This window comes from Alligator mississippiensis, chromosome 4 (assembly GCF_030867095.1).
Source record: "Alligator mississippiensis isolate rAllMis1 chromosome 4, rAllMis1, whole genome shotgun sequence".
NCBI classification, from domain to species: domain Eukaryota; kingdom Metazoa; phylum Chordata; order Crocodylia; family Alligatoridae; genus Alligator; species Alligator mississippiensis.
In genome coordinates this window covers 223,009,332-223,033,277 of record NC_081827.1, presented here as the reverse complement: position 1 = coordinate 223,033,277, position 23,946 = coordinate 223,009,332, and the positions used below count along the sequence as shown (strand labels likewise).

At 45.6% G+C, this 23,946-nt stretch overlaps 1 protein-coding gene across 1 annotated transcript in view; it reads left to right on the top strand.

Annotated features, from left to right (window-relative positions):
• Nucleotides 1-12,526: 12,526 nt before the first annotated feature.
• Nucleotides 12,527-23,946, top strand: part of GALNT5 (polypeptide N-acetylgalactosaminyltransferase 5) — a 42,740-nt gene continuing 31,320 nt past the window's right edge. The window contains exons 1-2 of the mRNA XM_006262802.3: nt 12,527-14,554; nt 22,900-23,066. Of these exons, the coding sequence (XP_006262864.1) occupies nt 13,053-14,554; nt 22,900-23,066 (1,669 nt within the window). The 5' untranslated portion in view covers nt 12,527-13,052. The remainder of the gene's footprint in view (nt 14,555-22,899; nt 23,067-23,946) is intronic.

Sequence of the window (23,946 nt, the reverse complement as noted above, 5' to 3'; positions counted from 1 at the left end):
TATTTTGCATAGAAATATGCAAAGGCTGCTTGTTTTTGATGTTTTAGTAGCGTGCATTTCTCTTGAAACTTCCAGGTCACCATCAGTTGTTTTAGCTGTTGCAGAGACATCCTACCTGTGACTGTAGAGTTTAATTCAGGGAGGTGCTGAGGTCTCACAATTCATAACTAGGGTGACCTTTTCAAAATGGAAAGTCTGGACACATGCCCACCTCCCTCCTGGCCCCCTCTGGCAGCATGGCTGGAGAAGAGCAAAGCAGAGCCCATGAGGGATGGGCTTACAGCTCCCTGTCCTGCTGTCCTCCCCACTGGGAGCCCCATTAGGGCTGTGCAAAACAGCAGCATTCCACTTTGACATCTGTTTCAATATTTCAATGAAACAGTGTTTCATTTCAAGTTTGTTTCATTTAAAAAACATTGTTCTGTTCTGTTCCATCGAAATGGTTTCGCTGTTCCGACTTTTCAGTTGGGCTGGGGAAGAGAACTCAGCCCAGCTGAGTTCCCTTTCCCAGTGCTACCATTGGGTTGGGGAAGGGAACTGGCACTCCTCAGCTGGGCTAAGTTTCCTTCCCCATCCCGATAACAGTCCTGGTTCTCCCCTGTCTCCCACCACTTGGCTGGCTGCTTCAAAACTCAAAACATTTCAACTGCCCTCATTTCATAGATTCATAGATTCATAGATGTTAGGGTCAGAAGGGACCTCAATAGATCATCGAGTCCGACCCCCTGCATAAGCAGGAAAGAGTGCTGGGTCTAGATGACCCCAGCTAGATACTCATCTAACCTCCTCTTGAAGACCCCCAGGGTAGGGGAGAGCACCACCTCCCTTGGGAGCCCATTCCAGACCTTGGCCACTCGAACTGTGAAGAAGTTCCTCCTAATGTCCAGTCTAAATCTGCTCTCTGCTAGCTTGTGGCCATTGTTTCTTGTAACCCCTGGGGGCGCCTTGGTGAATAAAACTTCACCAATTCCCTTCTGTGCCCCCGTGATGAACTTATAGGCAGCCACAAGGTCGCCTCTCAACCTTCTCTTGCGGAGGCTGAAAAGGTCCAGTTTCTCTAGTCTCTCCTTGTAGGGCTTGGTCTGCAGGCCCTTGACCATACGAGTTGCCCTTCTCTGGACCCTCTCCAGGTTATCCGCATCCTTCTTGAAGTGTGGCGCCCAGAATTGCACGCAGTACTCCAACTGCGGTCTGACCAGCGCCCGATAGAGGGGAAGTATCACCTCCTTGGATCTATTCGTCATGCATCTGCTGATGCACGATAAAGTGCCATTGGCTTTTCTAATGGCTTCGTCACACTGCCGGCTCATGTTCATCTTGGAGCCCACTAGGACTCCAAGATCCCTTTCCACCTCTGTGCCACCCAGCAGGTCATTCCCTAGGCTGTAGGTGTGCTGGACATTTTTCCTCCCTAGGTGCAGCACTTTGCATTTCTCCTTGTTGAACTGCATCCTGTTGTTTTCTGCCCACTTGTCCAACCTATCCAGGTCTGCCTGCAGCTGTTCCCTGCCCTCCGGCGTGTCCACTTCTCCCCAAAGCTTTGTGTCATCTGCAAACTTGGACAGAGTACATTTGACTCCCTCGTCCAAGTCACTGATGAAGACATTAAAGAGTATCGGTCCAAGGACCGAGCCCTGCGGGACCCCACTGCCCACACCCTTCCAGGTCGAGACCGACCCATCCACCACGACTCTTTGGGTGCGACCATCTAGCCAATTCGCCACCCACCGGACTGTGCAGTCATCCACATCACAGCCTCTTAACTTGTTCACCAGTATGGGGTGGGATACCGTATCGAAGGCCTTCCTGAAGTCTAAGTATACGACATCCACCCCTCCTCCTGTGTCCAGGCGTTTCGTAACCTGGTCATAGAAAGAGACTAGGTTGGTCAGGCATGATCTGCCCACCACAAACCCGTGCTGGTTTCCCCTCAGCATAATTTGCCCTGCCGGGCTCTCACAAATGTGAACCTTGATAATTTTTTCAAAGACTTTACCAAGGATTGAGGTGAGACTGACTGGCCTATAGTTGCCCGGGTCCTCCTTCCTCCCCTTTTTGAAAATGGGGACCACGTTAGCACTTTTCCAGTCCTTCGGGACTTGGCCCGTGCGCCACGAGCGTTCGAATATTCCTGCCAGTGGCTCTGCAATGATGTCGGCCAGTGCCTTCAGCACCCTCGGATGGAGCCCATCCGGGCCTGCCGATTTAAAGGCATCCAGTTCTTCCAAATGACTCTGCACCACCTCAGGATCTACGTATGGAAGTCTGGCACCTTGCTGCTGCCTCTCTACAACCCCAGTGATAGACTTGTTGTGCCCCTCACTTAGGAACACTGAGGCAAAGAACTCATTGAGGAGTTCAGCCTTGTCCCCCCTATCTGTCACCAATTGTTTCTGCCCATTTAGCAGTGGTCCTATTCCTCCCTGGGCCTTCCTTTTACTCCCAATATATCTAAAAAACAATTTCTTGTTGTCTTTTACTTGGGTTGCCATCCTCAGCTCCATGGTAGCTTTGGCCCGCCTAACTGCCTCCCTACAAGCACGAGCAGAGGAGGTATATTCATCTTTAGTGATCTCACCTTGTTTCCACTTTTTATGTGCTCCCCTTTTGGCCCTTAGGCTGCCCTGGATTTCTCTGGTCAGCCAAGGAAGCCTCCTGGCCCCTTTCCCTTTTTTGCCTCGCTCGGGGATCATCTTGCTTTGTGCCCGAAGGATCGTTTCCTTTAGGCACAGCCACCCTTCTTGGGCTCCCATCCCTTCAAAACTCCTACTCTGCAGTGCTTCTTTGACTAATCGCCTGAGTGCATTGAGATCAGCTTTCCTAAAGTCTAGCACTTTCACCCTACTAGTTACCTTACCCACTCGCCGTCTTATGTTGAATTCTATTATAAGGTGATCTCTGTCTCCCAAATGGCTACCGATCTGGAGGTCCCCTATCATGTCATCTCCTGTTGCCAATACCAGATCCAGTATGGCATTCCCCTTAGTGGGACCATGCACCTCCTGTGTCAGGTGGAGGTCCTGTCTACAGGTTAGGAACCCAATATTGGCGACCAGGGTGGATGGCTGGAGACCCTCTGGGTTAAAATCTGTGGGGAACACGGCACAGGGGACACAATGGTGGGAGTCTATTACAGACCTCCCACCCAAAGTCCTGAGCTAGACCAGGAGTTTGCCCAGGAACTGGCTGAGGCAGCTTGCTCCAGGACCATGGTTGTCATGGGTGACTTCAATTACCCAGACATCTCGTGGGAGGATTGCTCAGCAAAATCTGAGCGGTCACAGAGCTTCCTCTCGTGCGTGGATGACCTCTACCTGACTCAAGAAGTCTATGGGCCAACGAGAGGCAAAGCGCTGCTCGACCTGGTGCTGGCTACTGGGGAGGACCTAGTCGGCGACCTAGTGATCGATGGGAAGCTGGGTGACAGCGACCACGAGCTGATCACCTTCACCATCTGCCGAAAAGCTGGCAAGTCGGTCAGCAACACGCAAGTCCTTGACTTCAGGAAAGCCGACTTTGACAAGCTCAGGAGGCTTGTCAGTGAGGCCCTAAGGGACTGTGACCACAGGGAGAGGGGAGTTCAAGAAGAGTGGTTGCTCCTCAAGGGAGCGATCCTCAATGCACAAACTAAGTCTATTCCATCTCGGAGGAAAGGCAGCAAGAGGGCACAGCAGCCCCCCTGGCTCTCCAGGGACCTAGCAGACCTCCTGAGGCTAAAAAGAAAGGCCTACAAAGGATGGAGGATGGGAGTCACCTCCAAGGAGGATTATTCTGCACTGGTCCGGTCCTGTAGGGAGCAGACCAGGAAAGCCAAGGCTGCAACTGAACTCCAGCTAGCTTTGAGCATCAAGGACAATAAAAAGTCCTTTTTCAGATATGTGGGGAGCCGGAGGAAAAGCAGGGGCAACGTTGGACCCCTGCTGAACCAGATGGGGCAACTGACAACTGACGCCCAGGAAAAAGCCAACCTATTAAATAGGTACTTTGCGTCGGTCTTTCATCAGCCCCATGGGACGCCCGTGCCTGCTACAGGGCCGGGAAGTCCGGGTGAGGGTGATCCCCTGCCCTCCATTAATGCTGACTTTGTGAAGGAACATCTTGAGAAGCTGGATACCTTCAAGTCAGCCGGCCCTGACAATCTTCACCCCAGGGTACTCAAGGAGCTGGCGAGCATCATAGCCCAGCCTCTAGCGCGGATCTTTGAAAACTCTTGGCGCTCTGGTGTAGTGCCCGAAGACTGGAAGAAGGCCAACGTGGTGCCTATCTTCAAGAAAGGGAGGAAAGTGGATCCGGCTAACTATAGGCCCATCAGCCTGACTTCTATCCCGGGGAAGATCTTAGAAAAGTTTATTAAGGAGGCCATCCTTAATGGACTGGCCGACGCCAACATCTTAAGGGATAGCCAGCACGGGTTTGTTGCGGGTAGGTCTTGCTTGACCAATCTCATTTCCTTCTACGACCAGGTGACCTATCACCTGGACAAGGGAGATGAGATTGATGTCATATATCTTGACTTCAAAAAAGCCTTCGATCTGGTGTCCCATGATCGTCTCTTGGAGAAACTGGCCAATTGTCGCCTTGGGTCCCCCACGATCCACTGGCTGGAAAATTGGCTCCGGGGTCGGACCCAGAGGGTAGTAATTGATGGAAGTCACTCATCGTGGTGTCCTGTGACCAGTGGGGTCCCCCAGGGCTCTGTCCTTGGACCCATACTGTTCAACATCTTCATTAATGATGTGGACACTGGAGTCAGAAGCGGACTGGCCAAGTTCGCCGATGACACCAAACTTTGGGGCAAAGCATCCACGCCAGAAGACAGGCGGGTGATCCAGGCTGACCTGGACAGGCTCAGCAAGTGGGCGGATGAAAATCTGATGGTGTTCAATGCCGATAAATGCAAGGTTCTCCACCTTGGGAAGAAAAACCCGCAGCATCCTTATAGGCTCGGCAGTGCTATGTTGGTTAGCACTATGGAAGAAAGAGACTTGGGGGTCATCATTGACCACAAGATGAACATGAGCCTGCAATGCGATGCTGCGGCTAGTAAAGCGACCAAAACGCTGGCTTGCATCCATAGATGCTTCTCAAGCAAATCCCGGGACGTCATTCTCCCCCTGTACTCGGCCTTAGTGAGGCCGCAGCTGGAGTACTGCGTCCAGTTTTGGGCTCCACAATTCAAAAAGGATGTGGAGAAGCTTGAGAGAGTCCAGAGAAGAGCCACGCGCATGATCAGGGGTCAGGGAAGCAGACCCTACGATGACAGGCTGAGAGCCCTGGGGCTCTTTAGCCTGGAAAGGCGCAGGCTCAGGGGTGATCTGATGGCCACCTACAAGTTTATCAGGGGTGATCACCAGTATCTGGGGGAACGTTTGTTCACCAGAGCGCCCCAAGGGATGACGAGGACGAATGGTCACAAACTACTACAAGATCGTTTCAGGCTGGACATAAGGAAGAATTTCTTTACTGTCCGAGCCCCCAAGGTCTGGAACAGCCTGCCGCCGGAGGTTGTTCAAGCGCCTTCATTGAACACCTTCAAGATGAAACTGGATGCTTATCTTGCTGGGATCCTATGACCCCAGCTGACGTCCTGCCCTTTGGGCGGGGGGCTGGACTCGATGATCTTCCGAGGTCCCTTCCAGCCCTAATGTCTATGAAATCTATGAAATCTATGAAAACCTGCGTGAGCGATGGGACCTTGCTGTCTGCGTCTCCCAGCAGATGTCCGGGTAGTTTAGGTCCCCCATGACTACCGCTTCTTTAGCTTTTATGGTCTCTGAGAGTTGCCTCAGGAGCCGCGCATCTATTTCTTCCCCTTGGTGTGGGGGTCTGTAGCAGACCCCTACCACCAAATCCCTTTCTCCTTGCCCCCCATGTAGCCTAACCCACAATCCTTCTACTTCCTCAACCTCGGATTCTGTCTTGATGAGGGTTGATGTATATTGCTCACTGACATAAAGTGCAACCCCCCCCCTTTCTTCCCCGACCTGTCCTTTCTATACAAACTATAGCCCTCAATATGTACTGCCCAGTCATGGGATGAATCCCACCAGGTCTCTGTTAGCCCCACTAAGTCATAGGTGTCATCTCAAGGATGTTTTGAAGCCCTTCATCTCATTTCAGTTTCACTGTTTTGAACTCAACATGAGTCAAAACAGTGTCAAAATGAAACAGCCGGCAAAATTTTGCACAGTTATAAGCCCCATGCCATCCACGCTACTATGGTGAGGCACTCCCTACCCACCTGGGGTAGGGGCAGCAGGGGGCACAACTCCATGTTGCTACCACTGCTACTCCTGCTGGGAGGGCAGAGGGTGCCTTGCCATGGTGGTGTGGCTGGCACAGGGCTCCTGGAGGGAAGGCAGCAGGGTGGGGAACCCTGAGCCCCACAGTGGGCAACCCTCATCCACCCCTGCCCTGTGCACAAATCTGGGTGGGGGGGAGAAAGGCATGATGTGCTCATGCCCCCCTTCCCCAGGTGTGTTCACAGCAGCAGGGAGTCCCCTCTCCCTCTCTTCTGCTGCTCCCTGGATGAGCCATCCCTAGCTCTTATATTCCCCCATGGCCTTTCATTCCCACCCCAGAAACTGTGCACCACCCCAGCTGGGCAGTACCCTCAGCCCCTGCCTCAACCCCAACCCCAACCCCAACCCATCCCTCACAGTAGGGGCCTGAATCTGCAAGATTTACCTGCATGCAGCTGGGGGAGCTGCTTTTTGCTGCTGCCCGGGGCTGTATTCCTGGCCACATGCATGTGTGCGCATGGTGACCTCTGCATCTGACTCTGCCCAGCCCCAAGCAGCCCCTTGCAGGCTGGAACTCTGCCAGCCTGCAAGGGGAAACCTACTATTTCCCACATTTTTCTGTGGTGAACAGAAAACCCAGATCCTTACACATGATACTGGGAATATGAGACAAATGGTTTCCCGGAGTCATTCAGCCTGGTACCAGGATTTGATGTTCACATTTTGGAACTGTCCCACCCAATTAGGGATGGGTGGTAACCCTACTCATAGCTCATTCATTTTAGTGGGATAGGGTTACCATACATCCAAGTTTTCCCAGACATGTCCTCTTTTTGAGTCATCCTATCTCTGTCTGGGAAGGTTTTGCAAATCTGAACAAATGTCTGGGTTTTTGCTTTGCTCTGCTGGTGGAAGCAGAAGGAAGAGCAATTGTAGGCAGGGAGCTGCAGGCAGGTAAGTCTGGGTTGGGGGGCTGGGGTTGCAGCAGGGAGGGGGTCAAGAGGGCTTGCCTGCCCCCTCCAGCAGGGGCTTTTAAGGGCCATGGCCAGGCCAGCAGCAAAGGGGCCAGTGCCTGGTGCCCATGCTTTCAGGGGTGAATTGGCCAGGAAATGCTGCGGAAGGGCAGGGGGGGAGAGGTGGGATGTGGCCAGGCCTCCTGGCACGGTGCGGCACGGTAGCCCCAGCCCAGGGCAGAGGGTGTCACAAGCATCCCCTCCTGTTTCCTCCAGCCTGCACTGGGGTTGAACTCACTCTGAGACACAGCGCTCTGGCCTGGTCAGGATGGGGGCAGCTGGGGCCCCTCCAACAGGGCTGGGGGGAGCAGGGAGCTGTGGGTTAGGAGTGAGGGGCACTGGCAGGGCTGGGAGGGCAGGGGGCTGCTGGTCAGGAGGGAGGAGCACTGGTAGGGCTGTGGGGAGCAGAGGGCTGCTGGTCAGGGGTAAGAGGAACCAGCATGGCCCAGTGGGGCAGGGTACTGTGGTTTGGGAGTGAGGGGCAGCAGTAGAGCGGGGGGGGGGGGGTGGCTCGGGAGCAAGGGGCAACAGAATGGGCTGGGATAGGGCACTGTCATATCACTGCCCCCGCACAGTCATAGTCTCCCCCACACACACTCTTTTTTGGAACTGAAAATATGGTAACCCTAAGTGGGATCATTTAACAATTCTCAGAATAAAATCTATAATGAAGCTGAACTGACATTCTTGGGAAAATAAAATCCTTCATAATTGATGCACAGAAGAAAATATGAAGAGAACAATATTACCCTGAAGCTTCCCTACATTGTTTCATCAATTTTCTTCTTTCTCCTGGTGCCCAAGATCCCTCCCTGCTTCTAGTTAGATTTTCCATGTATAGTGTCACCAGCGGAGAAAATACCCTTTTTGTTTTTATTTCCAAGTTTGTATGAAAGGCAAATAAACAGGATTGTACAGCACTACAGCTGTTGATGCCAATTCCACTGCTTAAAAGTGATTTTTCTTGCCAGTGTTTTCCCTCTCTGCTTTTCTTCCAAGTAACAACATGCCCATGTGAGCAATCTCCCTCTCCCAGTTTCACCCTTTGTCAGTTTGAATACTGCTGATCACGTGGCTATGACTCACCCCACAAAAATGTGACCTTGTAAATAGAATTCACCTCCTGACCTTTGCAAGATCTGCATCGCACAGTGATACCCAACTTCTGTAGTTAGGAACACAGCATTTTCCACAACAGGAATTGCAAATATGTTAGCCTTCTGAGGCAAATCATGACTTTCTACAGAGTGCACCCAGGGAAGAAGCTTCCAAAACAAACCAAACAAACAAAAAAACAGAACAAAACAAAAATAAAAACACCACCCCAATAGTTTTGAACTGAGAGCAATTTTTGTGTGTACAGAGAAACAGAAGTTTATCCCTTTCTTGACTGGTGTTCCATGATACACCTTTTGGATTTTTGATACCACAGTATGAAAGCACACTGTCTTCTCCAAATTGAGTTAACATTAAAAAATGCTTAGGAAAACAAGAGGACTTAAGGAAACTAGAACAACAGTGGTGATATGGCCACTCCACTAGTAGAGAGGATTTTCCACATGACTAATGTGTATAGCCACTGTCTTCTGAAAGCTTTTAGAAGTATTATTTCAAATACAAAGCAAGTGTGAAAGAACTGATGAATGAATAGTGTCGCAATGATAATGGAGGCTAGGTACAAGCACTCAGAAAGCCTGAGGCAGAATCTATCTGAGTTCCGTGGTTTTCTGTAAGCAGCGTAGTTTAGATCAGTAGTGAGCAGAGCACACGTTCACTCTTTGGCAGGGCGGGGAGGGGGACTGGGGCAAATCTTAAACTGAGTTCCACCATTTTTAAACCAGTCTGTGTGTGCTGAACTTGTTCTGTTATGGGTATAGACCAGTTTCTGACCATGTATACCGAAAAAGTGTAATTTCTGTACCTTTGGTTTAGTTTTATCTGTGAATTTCTGTATTGAAAATGCTTGTGCATTTTTCAAATTTAACCCTAACTCTGAGATTCTGATGTTTCAAAATATGTTTTTTGTAATGATCTTATATGAATTTTTGCCTTTCGTTGCTGGTACGGATTCTTAGACTTCACTCCATCTCAACTAAAATTACGACCCTGAAAATCCTTAGAAGCGTGTTTAAGACTGTGCATTTTGTATTCACATGCGTTTGTCCCACTGAAATCCAGACGTGCCATGCATGACTGATAAAAAAGTTTTCCTTTAAAAACAGAAATTTGGAAGAGTATCAAAACTATGGAAGCTTAAAAAAACCATATATCATATTTTGAAAAATATAAACACACTGCAGACCTTGGAATTACTAACCAAAGAGGGATTCATTTCAGCCCGTCTTTATTTTATTGGTTTCTGTTCCTTCCCGCATGCATTTTTATTTTGCTTGACCTTTGTTTTGTTTTGTTTTGTTTTTTGTTTTGGCCAGTGTCTTTCTTTTTCATTTCCTTATTTATTATTACTATTCATCTGGATTTCCAAAAATGTATTGCCTATATATTATTTATTAATACCAGTATTTGAATAATCTACAAAATACTGGCCAATTAAAAGTTTTTACCTTTTCACTTTAATAGTTATATCGTGAGTTGTAAAACACTTTCACAACTGATGTCCACATGAATCATATAAACTCATTTCATAGAAGAGATGATGTCTATGGCACACAGCTGATATTATTGCAGACTGTCCAAGTTCTCTTTACTTACAGAGTAAAGAGAATTCAGGTTGAGTTTTTGAGGGGGGGAGGGGGGAAGGGTTGACAGGCAGTGTAATATCTTAGTCCTCTTTCAACTTGCAGTATTGTATTGAAGGGCAATTTATAGTTTTTATTCTTTGGCTGACATATTATCATATGGACTCTGCAAAGCTATATAGAAACTATAGGAGGGAATAGAAAGTAGTTGCATTGTTCCACAGCTCAAGGTCAATCGTCTACCCAATCACCAAAAGTCTGAGTAAGCAAGTTTTGGTTAGTCAACACACATCTCGTACATCTTCAGTGCATCTGATTTAAATGCAATTGAAGTACAGTAATTGCAGTGCAGCAGATCAGAGGCAGAAGTTCAGTGCACATAAACTGCTTTTAAAATGGCCAAGACCAGTTTAAAGATAAACCTGGATGGATGTAGTATCAGACTTAACTGATTTATGTTAAATCAATTAATTAAAATTCTATCCCAGATCCCCTCCAGATTCAGGATAACCCACAGTCCCCCAGCATCCCAGGATGCTTTGCACCCCCCCAGCAAACCACACCCCCCACAGGGTAGACAGGCTAGCCTTGGCCCAAGTGGTCTGCTAGAGCCGAGCAGGGGAGTATGCTCTACATCCACCAGCTTCTGACCTGGGCCACTGCAGGCATGTGACTGCATTTCTGGAATCAAAAGTGAATGTCTGTTAACCTGCTTACCAGTTCAGTTTATGCAGCTTCGACTAACCTGTGAAGATTGAATTGATTCAGCCTCGGGCTTTTTGACTGTCTGTACTGAGCCAATAGGGCAGGTGTTTCATGGGGTATGATGGGATTTACTGCAAGGTAGACATACAAAGTGGTGTCTATACACATCACATTTCCCTGGGAAACTGGCAAGAAATTTACCAATCTTTTAAATGGTTCAGAACTGCTGACTTTAAGTACAGCACTGATTCTTCTTCTTTCTCCACATATGTCTGGACAGAAGGAATACTGCAATCCTAGCATGGCAATGCTAAATAATGCCACCGTTAGAAGCAACACGGAGAAAATGACATAGAACCAAAGGAAAAAAAGAGCTGAAAGGGATTACAGGAAGTTATTGAGGCTACCACCTTCCTCAATACAGGATCCTCCCTGTCTAATCTATAGCAAATATTTGTCTAACATGCTCTTAATAACTTCCAGTAATAGTGATTCTAGTCTCTCTAGGTTCTCTAGTCCAGTGATTCACCCCAACCCCAGAGATGATAAATTCTTCTTAATAGATATCACAAATATTCTATGTTAACTTTTAAACCTATTACTTGTCCTTTTTGTCCCATTCCTGTAGACACAAAGACCAACTGATTGTTACCCACTTTACAACTGCCATTATTGTTATAAAGACTGTTATCAAACTGTTATCACTAAGATGAAATAACCACAGGTATTTTAGACTTTCAGTATGTCGTGCTTTTTAGGATTTTAAATCATTTATGTTGCCCTCCTCTGGACTCTTCCAATTTTTCCATGTCTTCCTTGAAGTGAGACGCAGTGCCGAGAACTGGACACACTACTCTTCGATAACACCTTACCAAGGTCAAAACAGGTGGAGGAATCAGTTCCTGTGGCTTACATACCAGCTCCATTAATACAGTATACAATTAGCATATTTTGCTGTTATATTTTGTTGTTGATTTATATTCAAGTTTGTGATCCATTAAAACTTCCAGGATCTTTTATGCATCCTAGCAGATGCAGTACTACATCCTAGCCAGGCCTCCCGCATTTTGTATTTATGTTTGGTTGTTCCATCTTAAGTGTTGTATGTTGCACTTGTTCTCATTCATCTCATTTCAGATAATTTTCCCAGTTTGTCAAGGTTGTTTTGAATCCTAGTCCTGTCCTTTAAAGTGTCTGCTCTCTCCTCAGACACAAAACCCGTAACCTTATCACCAAGTTCTGAGACCCAAGGATCCTAAGCAAGGCTAAAGTTAATGGGGAGCATGACTCATCCTCTGTGACTGTGCGAAGGTCCATGAAGAAAAAGCTAAGAGAAGACAGCTCTGGTTTTTCAGTGTCATGACATGCGTGAAAATTGTCTTTGTTTCCCTTGGATACACCTTTTTGAAAAGAAAGTTTGGTTCATTGTGTTTGACGTGCAGGTTTATTGTTTGCCCTTGACTTCCTTGAGCAGCTCTGTTTACCTGGCAGCTAGCTCTGCCCCGGTTCAAATAGGTAGCATCCACATTTTAGGTAATATTATCTGTAAACCTCAAATGCATCTCCCATGTAAAACATACAAAAAATAATAAGAATAAGAATACCTGTTAAACTCTTGGGCAGTTACACTTCTACTTATCCATTTCTAATTGAGACACACTATAGACCCACAATGAACTGTTTCTACTTTATCTAATTTGGGTCATATTCATCCTTTGATATAAACGCAATTGCACTGGAGATGAATTTGGTCATTTCTTTTTATGCATTTGTATGGAACACATGTTGATACTTAGTTAAATCACTGTATAGTAAATGAAGGGTTAACTTTCAACACTAAGTAAGTTTGGTCCCAAAATGGAAACTAAGGCATTGACTCTGGACAGGATTTTGTATAAATGGTTAACAGACAGGAGGACTGAGAAGGTAAGAGCTACACAGAAAGTTTACTGGGTAGTGGATTGAAATAGTTTCCTTATGTGAGGAGGTGTTGAGTTACAGCCCGAGGACTGAGAGCTGTGTGGAGAGAAGAAAAACATCTGATCTGCAACCTTTTCCTCATCTTAGGGTAAAGTGTACAATAGTTAAATGAGACAGACCAAGGAAGTATAATGGGGAGCTTATATTTGTTGCTTCTTCAGTGACTTAATGCCTGTGTTTACTGAGGATATGAAAATGAAATGCTGCTGGATTAATCATGAAAAGCCGAGGAGACGCACATGCCCTGTTGTAAAATGCCACGCAGGCAAAGACTGACAGGCAGCAGGATCTGAAGTTTTCCCTGGATCACTATTCAGACGTGTTCCAGGGAGAGGAGGCTGTATAACTCCTTGACTCCTTAAGGTAAGAGGCTCAGGGGGCAAGTGCCAGAGAGAAGACAGATAAACTTAAAGATGAATAAAATCCGGAAGCTTTTCCGAGGGAGTGGGAGAGCTCTTGCATTTATATTTGCTGCCTCTGTCATCTGGCTGATCTTTGACATGGCAGCTCTCAGGCTTTCATTCAGTGAGATTAACACCAAGGTTCTCAAAGAGGAGATGATCAGGAGAGAACGGGAAAAGTTCAGAGTTTGGCGCAGCCCAGAGAAGATCCCTGAGAACACCAGAAAGGAACCAAAACTGCCCCCAAAGGACTGGGAAAGGGGGAGGCTCAGCAATGAGGAATTTAGAAATATAGAAGAGAAAACGGTGAAGGCTGTAAACAAAATAGACAAACACATGAATGAAAAGAAAACACCAAAAGCAACAGAAAAGATAAATGCAGCTTCTAAAGCAGCCTATGAGAAAATGACTGCACTTGGGATCATCCCAGTAAAATTGCTGAGCCCCTATCCCCCTGTTCCCATGGAAAAGGCAGGCAGAGAAAAGCATGAAAAGGCTGCAAACTCCACAGATCTGCTGAAAACAAAGCAATCGTTTCCCAAAGGGATTCAACAGATCCCATTAGCAACAGCAACAAGGAAATCAGTTGTCAAATTAACACACAGAGCAGTTTCTGTAAACAACAAAGTTGCACAAAAAGTGTATGATCCTGTAACAAAGGCATCAAAGAGAATGGAAGGCAAATTAAAAATTCAGCTTACAGATAAAGCCTCTTTGGCTGGATTAGAAAAGGAATTGCCTGCTGGGAGAAACCTGAAGGAACCCCAAAACAAACTCCCACTACCAGACTTGCCAGCTCCTGGGCAAAACATCCCTGCAAACCCAAACAGGACAGAGATGAAAGCATTAGATACTTCATACCTACCTGTCAGCAAACTGGCTGCTGCTAACAGAGCAGAGAAAAAGGGATTGTCTTTAAATGCAACAGAACTGGGAAACCTGCCAAAAGAAGATGAATCAAAAATTGCTCATGAAAAGAAACCAACTTCCTCTGAACATCAGTTTGTCATTATTAATAAAGATGGTATCAAAATGAGCAGCCCAGTGTCCCAGGATCTCATACCCGACTCAAAAGAATACTTGCCAAAGAGACCAGAAAAGAGTATAAAATGGCGACTTGTTAGTGACAAAAGTGAGGACAACCTGAAGTTGAATATTGTAAACAAAACATCAGATCTTAAGCATCTAACTAAGAAAGCAATTTTGACTGAAGATCTACAGCTAGCAAAAGTCCACAAGGTCAATTTAACTGATAAAGACCCAATAAAGAAAACAGATGGAAGAAACAGTACAGCTCAGTTGAGAAGAAATCCTGGGATGCACAAAGTTTTAACCGTTGATGTGACATTTTCTCCAAGAGATCCCAAAGCTCCTGGTCAGTTTGGCCATCCTGCTGTAGTCCCTGATGATAAGCAAGAAGAAGCAAAAAGCAGATGGAAAGAAGGAAACTTCAATGTCTACCTCAGTGATTTAATCCCAATAGACCGAGCCATTGATGACACAAGGCCTGCTGGGTAAGATCCATTTCCCACTACATAAATGATCCCAAGCAAATGCAAATTGTATCTGATCCCTGCCTGCTTTCTGGAATGCTTTTAACCTACATGTCTAGGGTCCAATAACTTCAGGTTATCAAGTGTTTCCCCAGACTACCAGCATGTTGTACTAGCTGCAGCTACTGAGAGTTTATTATTATACCATTGAATCAATTTTTCAGAAGCACCTGAAACTTAGAAACCTCAGTATTATTTACAATAGAGGCTTGAGTGCCTGGGGAAGCCAGTGGGATTTAGCATTACTTTTGAAAATGGAATTTAGGATCCTAACTTGCTTGGGCACTTCGGAAATTGTGACCCAGTTTATCTGGCATACCCACATTTAAAAGTTAATCTTTACAATATCAGGTCTTTTGACTTTAGATGTTTGGTTTACACATGAATGCTGTCACATAAATGGCTTAAGTACAGGACTGACTGCTAGATGTTCTTCTGTTCTCATCCTTGCTCGGGTTCTTCCATCTCTTTCATAGTTTCCTCACTTATGGAAGCAATAGTATTAATTTTCCTGCCACATATAGCTTGGGTGGGTCACTTAACTGAGGTTCTATTCAGTGCTATTCTACTGCGTGCTTTGAGGTTGAAAAAGAATTTGTGTATAGCATTAGATTATTAAATAGCATTGTGTGTACTAAATGTGATACACCAACTGAGATACCTGCTAAGTAAAGGCAACCTCATGAACCTATCTGTCCCCTCATAGCACTGTTGCTCTGTTGCTATACAGCAAAGAGCTCAATTTCAAAGTTATACTCCAGGATGACTCTGAGAAGGAGATATTTGGGAATCTCAAATGCATGAAAATGCACAGTACAAAAATGCCAGAATTTTGTTATTTAAAAAAAAAGTTGGCCATGAAACCAAATATCTCCTTGAAATCTTAGATGCCCCTGAAAACAGCATGTTTGTGCTCTAGCTGAAAAAAAAAATTGATGGCTCAAAAGGAAAGGTGCCCTGATCCCACCTCCATCTAGGCTTTTATACATAGCAGTAAAGGATTCATAGATTCATAGATTCATAGATGTTAGGGTTGGAAGGGACCTCAATACATCATCGAGTCTGACCCCCTGCATAAGCAGGAAAGAGTGCTGGGTCTAGATGACCCCAGCTAGATGCTTATCTAACCTCCTCTTGAAGACCGCCAGGGAAGGGGAGAGCACCACCTCCCTTGGGAGCCCGTTCCAGACCTTGGCCACTCGAACTGTAAAGAAGTTCCTCCTAATGTCCAATCTAAATCTGCTCTCTGCTAGCTTGTGGCCATTGTTTCTTGTAACCCCCGGGGGCGCCTTGGTGAATAAATACTCACCAATTCCCTTCTGTGCCCCCGTGATGAATTTATAGGCAGCCACAAGGTCACCTCTCAACCTTCTCTTGCGGAGGCTGAAAAGATCCAGTTTCTCTAGTCTCTCCTCGTAGGGCTTGGTCTGCAGGCCCTTAACCATACGAGTGGCCCTTCTCTGGACCCTCTCCAGGTTATCCGCAACCCTCTTGAATTGAGGCGCCCAGAATTGCACGCAGTACTCCAACTGCGGTCTGACCAGCGCCCGATAGAGGGGAAGTATCACCTCCTTGGACCTATTCATCATGCATCTGCTGATGCACGATAAAGTGCTATTGGCTTTTTTGATGGCTTCGTCACACTGCTGACTCATGTTCATCTTGGAGTCCACTAGGACTCCAAGATCCCTTTCCACTTCCGTGCCACCCAGCAGGTCATTCCCTAGGCTGTAGGTGTGCTGGACATTCTTCCTCCCTAGGTGCAGCACTTTGCATTTCTCCTTGTTGAACTGCATTCTGTTGTTTTCTGCCCACTTGTCCAACCTGTCCAGATCTGCTTGCAGCTGTTCCCTGCCCTCTGGCGTGTCCACATCTCCCCATAGCTTTGTGTCATCTGCAAACTTGGACAGAGTACATTTCAATCCCTCGTTCAAGTCACTGATGAAGACATTAAAGAGTATCGGTCCAAGGACCGAGCCCTGCGGGACCCCATTGCCCACACCCTTCCAGGTCAAAACTGACCCATCCACCACGACTCTCTGGGTGCGACCCTCCAGCCAATTTGCCACCCACCGGACTGTAGTCATCCAAGTCACAGCCTCTTAACTTGCTCACCAGTTTGGGGTGGGATACCGTATCGAAGGCCTTCCTGAAGTCTAAGTATACGACATCCACCCCTCCTCCTATGTCCAGGCATTTCGTAACCTGGTCATAAAAAGAAACTAGATTGGTCAGGCACGATCTGCCTGCCATGAACCCGTGCTGATTTCCCCTCAGCATAATATGTCCTGCCGAGCTCTCACAAATGTGAGCCTTGATAATTTTTTCAAAGACTTTGCCAAGGATAGAGGTGAGACTGACAGGTCTATAGTTGCCCGGGTCCTCCTTCCTCTCCTTTGGATGTAACCTCAGGTTCACCATCACTAAACCTTTGACTGGGATCATTCTAAACATAGCCTGTATCTTACCTTCTAAAGCATTTGCTGCTTGCCACCATCACAGAAAAGTCTATTTGCTATACAGAGAAGGTAGACCTAGGCTGACCTGGAAACTACAAGCCTCCCTCAGTTAGAGAGAGAGACCACTAAATGCATAACCACAAAAGCACAGACAGAAGTGCAGCTCCCTGATCTAACTCATGGTGCTTCATAGAAAGCGCCATAAGTTAGACTGACCCTCCCAGTCCAACAGATGTTAGCTGTTGGGTTGGGAGGGTGGGGGTTTAAGCTTAAATTTGGAGCTGAACCAGTGAGAGAGGCTGCCTGGCTGCAGCCTCTTCCCCTAGCCCTGCCTCCCTTCCCTCCCCACCCCCCCATCCCTAGTGCTGTCTCAGGATGGGAAGGGAAGAAATCAGGGAAAGAATGTCCAGCTACAGTGAAGTACGAGATGGGAAGATTGGAGCCTCTCACCACAGGAGAGCTCCAATCCACCTGCTCCTCACTCCAGCATGGCTGGCCAACCCTAGAACAGACTGCCTTCCCTGCCTTCTCCCCTTCCCATCCTCAGACAGCACCAGGGAGGGACCACCTTGGAACACCTTCATTTGAACCCACAGATAATGAGGTTTAATTTGTTGGGAAACTGGAGCACTCTACAGCTGTGTGCTTCTGTTTAGATATTGCCATAGAACATTTTTAAGGGACTGATCGTGTGACAAATGTAATTTCTGTCTACACCTAAAATGCTTGGGACAGCAAATGAAAAAACCAGGGATGGGAGTGAAGGTGAAAGTTTAATAACTAGGGTTCCAAAGAGGGGCACCAAGCAGAGAATCAGCTAGCTGCCAGAGAGGTAGCTGCCAGAGACGGGACTTTTGGCTAGATAGATATCTGGTCTGACTCAAAGGTGGCAACTCAAGTATGAATCCTACTGCACACTTTTTACCCCATTCCTAACATTTACTTTTCCTACTACAGCTTTCTCTTCCAGCTTCCTGGAATGTAAGCTGTATTTCATTACACATACACTCCCTGGACTTTTAACATGTTGTCATTTCATGTGGTCACTAACTTTCCTGTCATTTGCATGCATTTGCATCATTATCTGCCTCTCTCTGTGTAATCTACAATATTTTATGCAGGAATTGGCTGCAACATTTTATCCTGAAATTGGCTGCATGGTGCAAGAGAAATTCCCCAAGCCCTTACCACACTGCAGGAGGAGTGAGACCAGGAGACAGCAAAATTGGCACTGTTTTTCACTGTGGAGGGTAGCACAGAAACCTAGGGAAATTAGAGGTGATACGAGGCTAGTATGTAGACAAAAATGCTGTTGGTAGTGCTTCATTCAGGGAACAAAGCTGTATTTATAAAACCATTATGTGAAGGAAGGAAATAAAAGATCCAGGGATCAAAAAAATCAGGATGTCCACCTTCCAGTCTCATCAGTGAATGTAACCAGTGTTATACAGACATGCAACATGATGAATCACAGATCTTGCTAAGATCAGAAAGTGGGCATATGCCCTGTTACCAAGGAGACACCCTATCCCAATATGGAAGTGTTGCAAGTGACATGGCATCTAGGCAAACTGCCCACATGATGTTGCAGTTTAGAGCACACCCTGCAAAGATAACAGGACAGGAAGCACACTTGGCTACATGCAGAACTGCCTGGGATACTTTCCCTATGCTGGCAGCCTTTCCATTTCTAAAGGGCAAAGATTTCCTTTGTTTAATTCACAGAGTATGCAGCTCCAAGTTACAATTCCCTATCAGCAGATCTTGGGGCTCAGCCAGGCTGTCTAGGCAGTGCTGTCTGACATACGATAGCAAGGCAGGTGAAAAAAGATGTAGCCAATCACAGTAGTGCATAGCAACTGGGATAGGCCAATTGCTGACTCCAAAATATATCATCATGTCTTGGAAGTTTTATTTCAATCCACATCAGCAAAGGGCAATCCATATGTTTTGTACAGTGTCCCTTGGCAAACTGTTTGTATTTCACTGCATCTCTTGGAAAATCTATATGATAAAATTTCCATTTTTTTCTCTTCTGCAGTCTCCCAGTCTCTCCTAGTTTACAACCCAGATCCTGTTTTGCTCTGTGCTGCAATACTGAGCTAGGACACTGAACCCCAAATCAGGCAAACTGTTTGTATCAGTTTCACATTTGTCTTTCTCTTTATACAATAAAAACAAAAACTGGGACAAAATCCCACTAGGCGAGTACAGAAATGTTTAATTAATAGTCCATAAACACTGTGGAACCAGTGCAGTGATGGGAAGAATGCCAAAAAAGCAAGTTAGGGGAAATCTAGATTGCTTGCAGTGGACTAACCAGTCGGTTTGCAAGTATGATATGGGATAAAGTCCTTTTGCAAAGAGTCAAATAATGAACCATTGATACTACTGCTGCTCTGAGATGTTACTACAACACTGGCAATGTATGATTGGTGTCCATTTTCTCTGAATTTATGATCCAATAGTCCCTCCCAATTACCATTGTTGCTCCACTGAGCACATGTGTTTATTTGGAATAATTTAGGTTAATCCTGGTAATGTACAATCTAAAGCAACATCTCTTAGCAGAAGGGCAGTACTTGTTATATGTACCACGCTAACTTGGTGACTAGGGATACATGGCAGCAAACTCATGGGTCTTGGACACCATCTTCCTAACATCAGAGGAAACGTGTTAGGCCACCAGCTGTACTTCACTGCCTCACTAGTGAGTCAGATCTCTACGCTACTCCCAAACTCATAAATCAGGAGATCCAAGGAAACATTTTCAAAGGCATTTAAAGGGAGTTAAGAGCTTAAGCCCTATTGACTGGTATTGTGGCTTAATCTCAAACTCGCTCAGACACTTCAGAAAATTTTCCTCTGATCTAGGAATTGGAAGTAGTCTAAGTTAACTCCATTGGAATGCAGAGTATGAAGCTATGGGACTAATTTTATTAAAGATGGAATTTAAAGGTGGCATTTTCAGAAGCATTCAACATTTCCTACCCATATTTGATCAGAGGGTAGGAAAACAGGCCTTATGATGAGAGGTTGAGAGCTACGAGACTTTTCAGCCTGGAAAAGCGCAGGCTCAGGGGAGACCTGGTGGCTGCCTATAAGTATATAAGGGGTGTGCATCAGGATCTGGGGGAATGCCTGTTCACCAGAGCACCCCATGGGATGACAAGGTCAAACCGTCACAAACTTCTCCAAAACCGTTTCAGGCTGGACATAAAACTTCTTTACAGTCCGAGCCTCCAAGGCCTGGAACAGACTGCTGCCAGAGGTGGTGCAAGCACCTACTCTGGATTCCTTTAAGAGTCAATTGGACATTTATCTTGCTGGGATCCTATGACCCCAGCTGACTTCCTGCCCCTGGGCCAGGGGGCTGGACTCGATGATCTTCCAAGGTCCCTTCCAGCCCTAATGTCTATGAAATCTATTAAATTAGCTGAATGTAATTGTAGCTATCAAAGTCAAGGGCATGTAAGGGCAAAGTCAAGGGCAAAGTCAACGGCATGTAGCTATCATGCCATTGCCAGGGGCTAATACATTTATGGTTTACAACTAAATCATATCAAATATCGACATTTCTTTCTGGCTGATCCAGTGATGATTGATGTTTTGAGCTGAACTCATTGTGAGTCAATTATGAAGTCATTTGCATGCTATAAAAGGTATACTTAAAAGACACACTTAGAGGAATGCTTACAGAAGCCCATTCTGCAGTTACTTTTTGATGCTAGGTGCTAGAAAAGAAGTCAACACTTTGCACTTAACAGTTGGCTATGAGATTCTGATCAGCATTTTGGGATCCATACTCTACTTCGTTAGATGTGCAGTAGTTCCATACAGAGCATATCAGATCCAGTGCATACTGAACTTGATAGTTCATATTTCCAAACATAAGACAAATATAGAATTTTACCTGCGTCTCCTGCACATATTTCCCTATTTCTTGCTTGTTTTTTAAGGTAAAGTATATTAACAAAAAGTAATTGAGACTTTCTATTTTCTATTCACCATGTAAAGCTGTATTCTTATAGTTTTCAGAATTTGCAGGTAAGAGGGTTATGCTTGTAAGAGGTCTACCCTGAAAGTACAAAGAAAGTAAAACTGTATCAAGTTATTTCTTACAAACAGCAGAGAGAGAAAGCAAGTCCCATTAACTCCTAGGTTTTCTAGGATAAAATAATGTAATTCTGGGAAGACGAGTTCTTCAGTAAGATGTTCTATACTCCTTGAGATCCACTTGAAGATACTAGGGCTTGGGGAGTGAAGGCCCCCTTAAGGCGCACATCAAAGCAGTTGTTGAATTGCAAATAGAATATGAGAAAAGCTGCTCATCGACCTTTTGTTCAAACACTGAAGACACAGACCTGACCTTGCCATCACATCTTGACTGTCATGGAATATAATGACAATTTCATAGAAATGGGAGAAATTTTATCGTTCCTTCAAATCTACTGATTTTCATCTTTCCCTGTTTGTTAGGCGAGTAAGCTACCTTCAAACTGCCTTGATGGCAGACTCTTGATGAACATTCACAATTCACAGCATGGAAAGGGGGAAAGTTCAAGTGCAGAGGCCTAGGTCTCCTGACAAAGGATAACAATGTTTTAGGGTTTTTCTTTTGGGGTTGTTTGGGAAATGAGACCTCAAAGACAACTTTTGTACTTTTGTACTTTTTGTATAAAGAGTACGGTTATAGCATTGAAATTAGGTATGTTGGATTTCTTCCCCCCTTCCCAAAATGAATCCACTTCTGCCCATTTGAGGCACAAAAGTTAGATGGGGCACACTTTCTTCTGTATGTGCATGTTCAATGTTTAGTCCCTTTCAGAATTATTTCCCTGTATTTTAAAAGGTATGATTAGATTTCTTTTCCCTCCTATACACCTGATTTTCATGCAGTGTGGGTTCTCAAGGAGTTCTGCTCTGTGAATGCTCAGCATTTCTTATGGTTTTTCATTCCTTCCAATTCACTAGAGCATACTGCAAATATTAGAGCCCTTTAAGAAGTTGGTTATCTGGAGAAGAAGCTTGTGCGCCTGGACTTTGCAAGGCTACCCTAGCCACCCTGATTATTCTGACAAAGCAGCACTTTCTTAAACCTATGTCATGGTAGCAGTGTAGGTGGCAGACTGGATTTTTTATGAGTAACTAAGGACTGTGCTCTGAGGAAGGGACACCAAGAAAGAGATGGAGACATGCCAGCCAGAATGTTGTTTCAGCTATAAGATACAGGCATGCCAGAAACATGGGAGCGTGGGCTATAAAAGCTATAAAAGCAGTGAGTAGTAAGTAACCTGACATGATGAGCACTGAATACCCTGAGATCCCCACATGTGAAACTTTGTTCACATGAAAAACTTAACACAACTTAGCAAGACTGCTCCTATGAACAGAACCGCAGGGTGCTCTGATTGTTTTACAGGATCAGGATCAAGAAGTATTCTACTGGACCTACTAAACAGCAAATCTAGCCTCTCTGAGGTGTGCTAGCAGGGTGGAAAGGTAAAAAGTAGGAGCCTACTTGAGGGTAAGGAAAAGAGAAATCGAGAGAATACCCTAGACCTCTCTGATGAAGCTGCCCACAACAAGCATCAATTGTGTATTATAAAAAAATCATCATTTTGTCTACCTGAACTCTTTTCCATTTATCGCTGATATTTCATTATTGGAATTACAGCTTTATGATTCAGAATACTTTTTTCCCCCCTCTTTATAAATTCCCAAGCTAACCACTAAACCAGGAGCCTTTCCAAGTTTTACTGAGTTATAGAAATACATATTTTCTGGCCTCCTATACATTTAAGAACATGTGTTGTGTGTTATGCATTTGTGTTGTTGACATTGCAGATGTTCAAGACAACTGGTCCATGATGACCTCCCAACCACCACAGTTATCATGTGCTTTGTGGATGAAGTGTGGTCCACTCTTCTACGCTCAGTTCATAGTGTCCTCAATCGATCTCCTCTACACCTAATTAAAGAGATTATTCTGGTGGATGACTTCAGCACTAAAGGTAAGCAAAATTCCTTTATCTTTAGGAAATTAATATGGCCCAGGGCTAAAATGCAGTTTACTCCTTGATGCTTCAATTAGAAATGCAAATAATTTCCTTCTTTAATTTCATCTTGTTAGTATGTGTTAAACACAAAACCATTCCAGTCAGTGCTATTATATCTTCAGAGTGTGAGATTTGCTGAGGGAGGACAAAGCCACCAGAATGAGGCCAAAGTAATCCAAAGATAGAAAATGTCCACATCTTCAGGGAGTCTAAAGTCCTAGCTTGGGGATAGGTCTAAAAGACATCTTTATCCTTTCATGTGTAGTTTTCATATGAAGTGTGTGTGGGGGGGGGGGGGTGCAATTATCATGTTCAGACATACAGTCAAATACTGGCAACAAATATAGGCAGAAATAAATTTAGGCATCTAAGGATGTGTCCCCATGTGCAGAGGTGTAATTTTCTAGGGGCACAAAAAGCAACAGCATGCATTTGTGCCACTGCTTTGTCCCCCAGGGCATGCCCCTGAATGTGCTCTCTGGCACGTATCAAATTGCCCCTGGTGAGATAGGGGAGACTGGGGCCAGCACCTGGGGTGCTGTGGGTCTCCTTGGGCAGCAGCAGCACTGATCTGGCTGCACGGACCCTGACTGGCAGCCAGAGCATGGCTTTGGATGGCCAGGCTTTATTTCCGGCAACACAGTTGCAGGTTCACCACTCCCAGTTTGCAGCACCTCAAACAGGCTTAAGGCAACGCAAGCCACACTTGTGTGCTGCTCTGGTTGTGTGCTAAAGGTGCGTCCAGATAAGCACAGTCGTGTAGTATGTAGCACTGCAAATATGTTTGCAGCGCCACATACCGCACAGTCTAAAGTTCTTTGTGCTGTACGGGCAT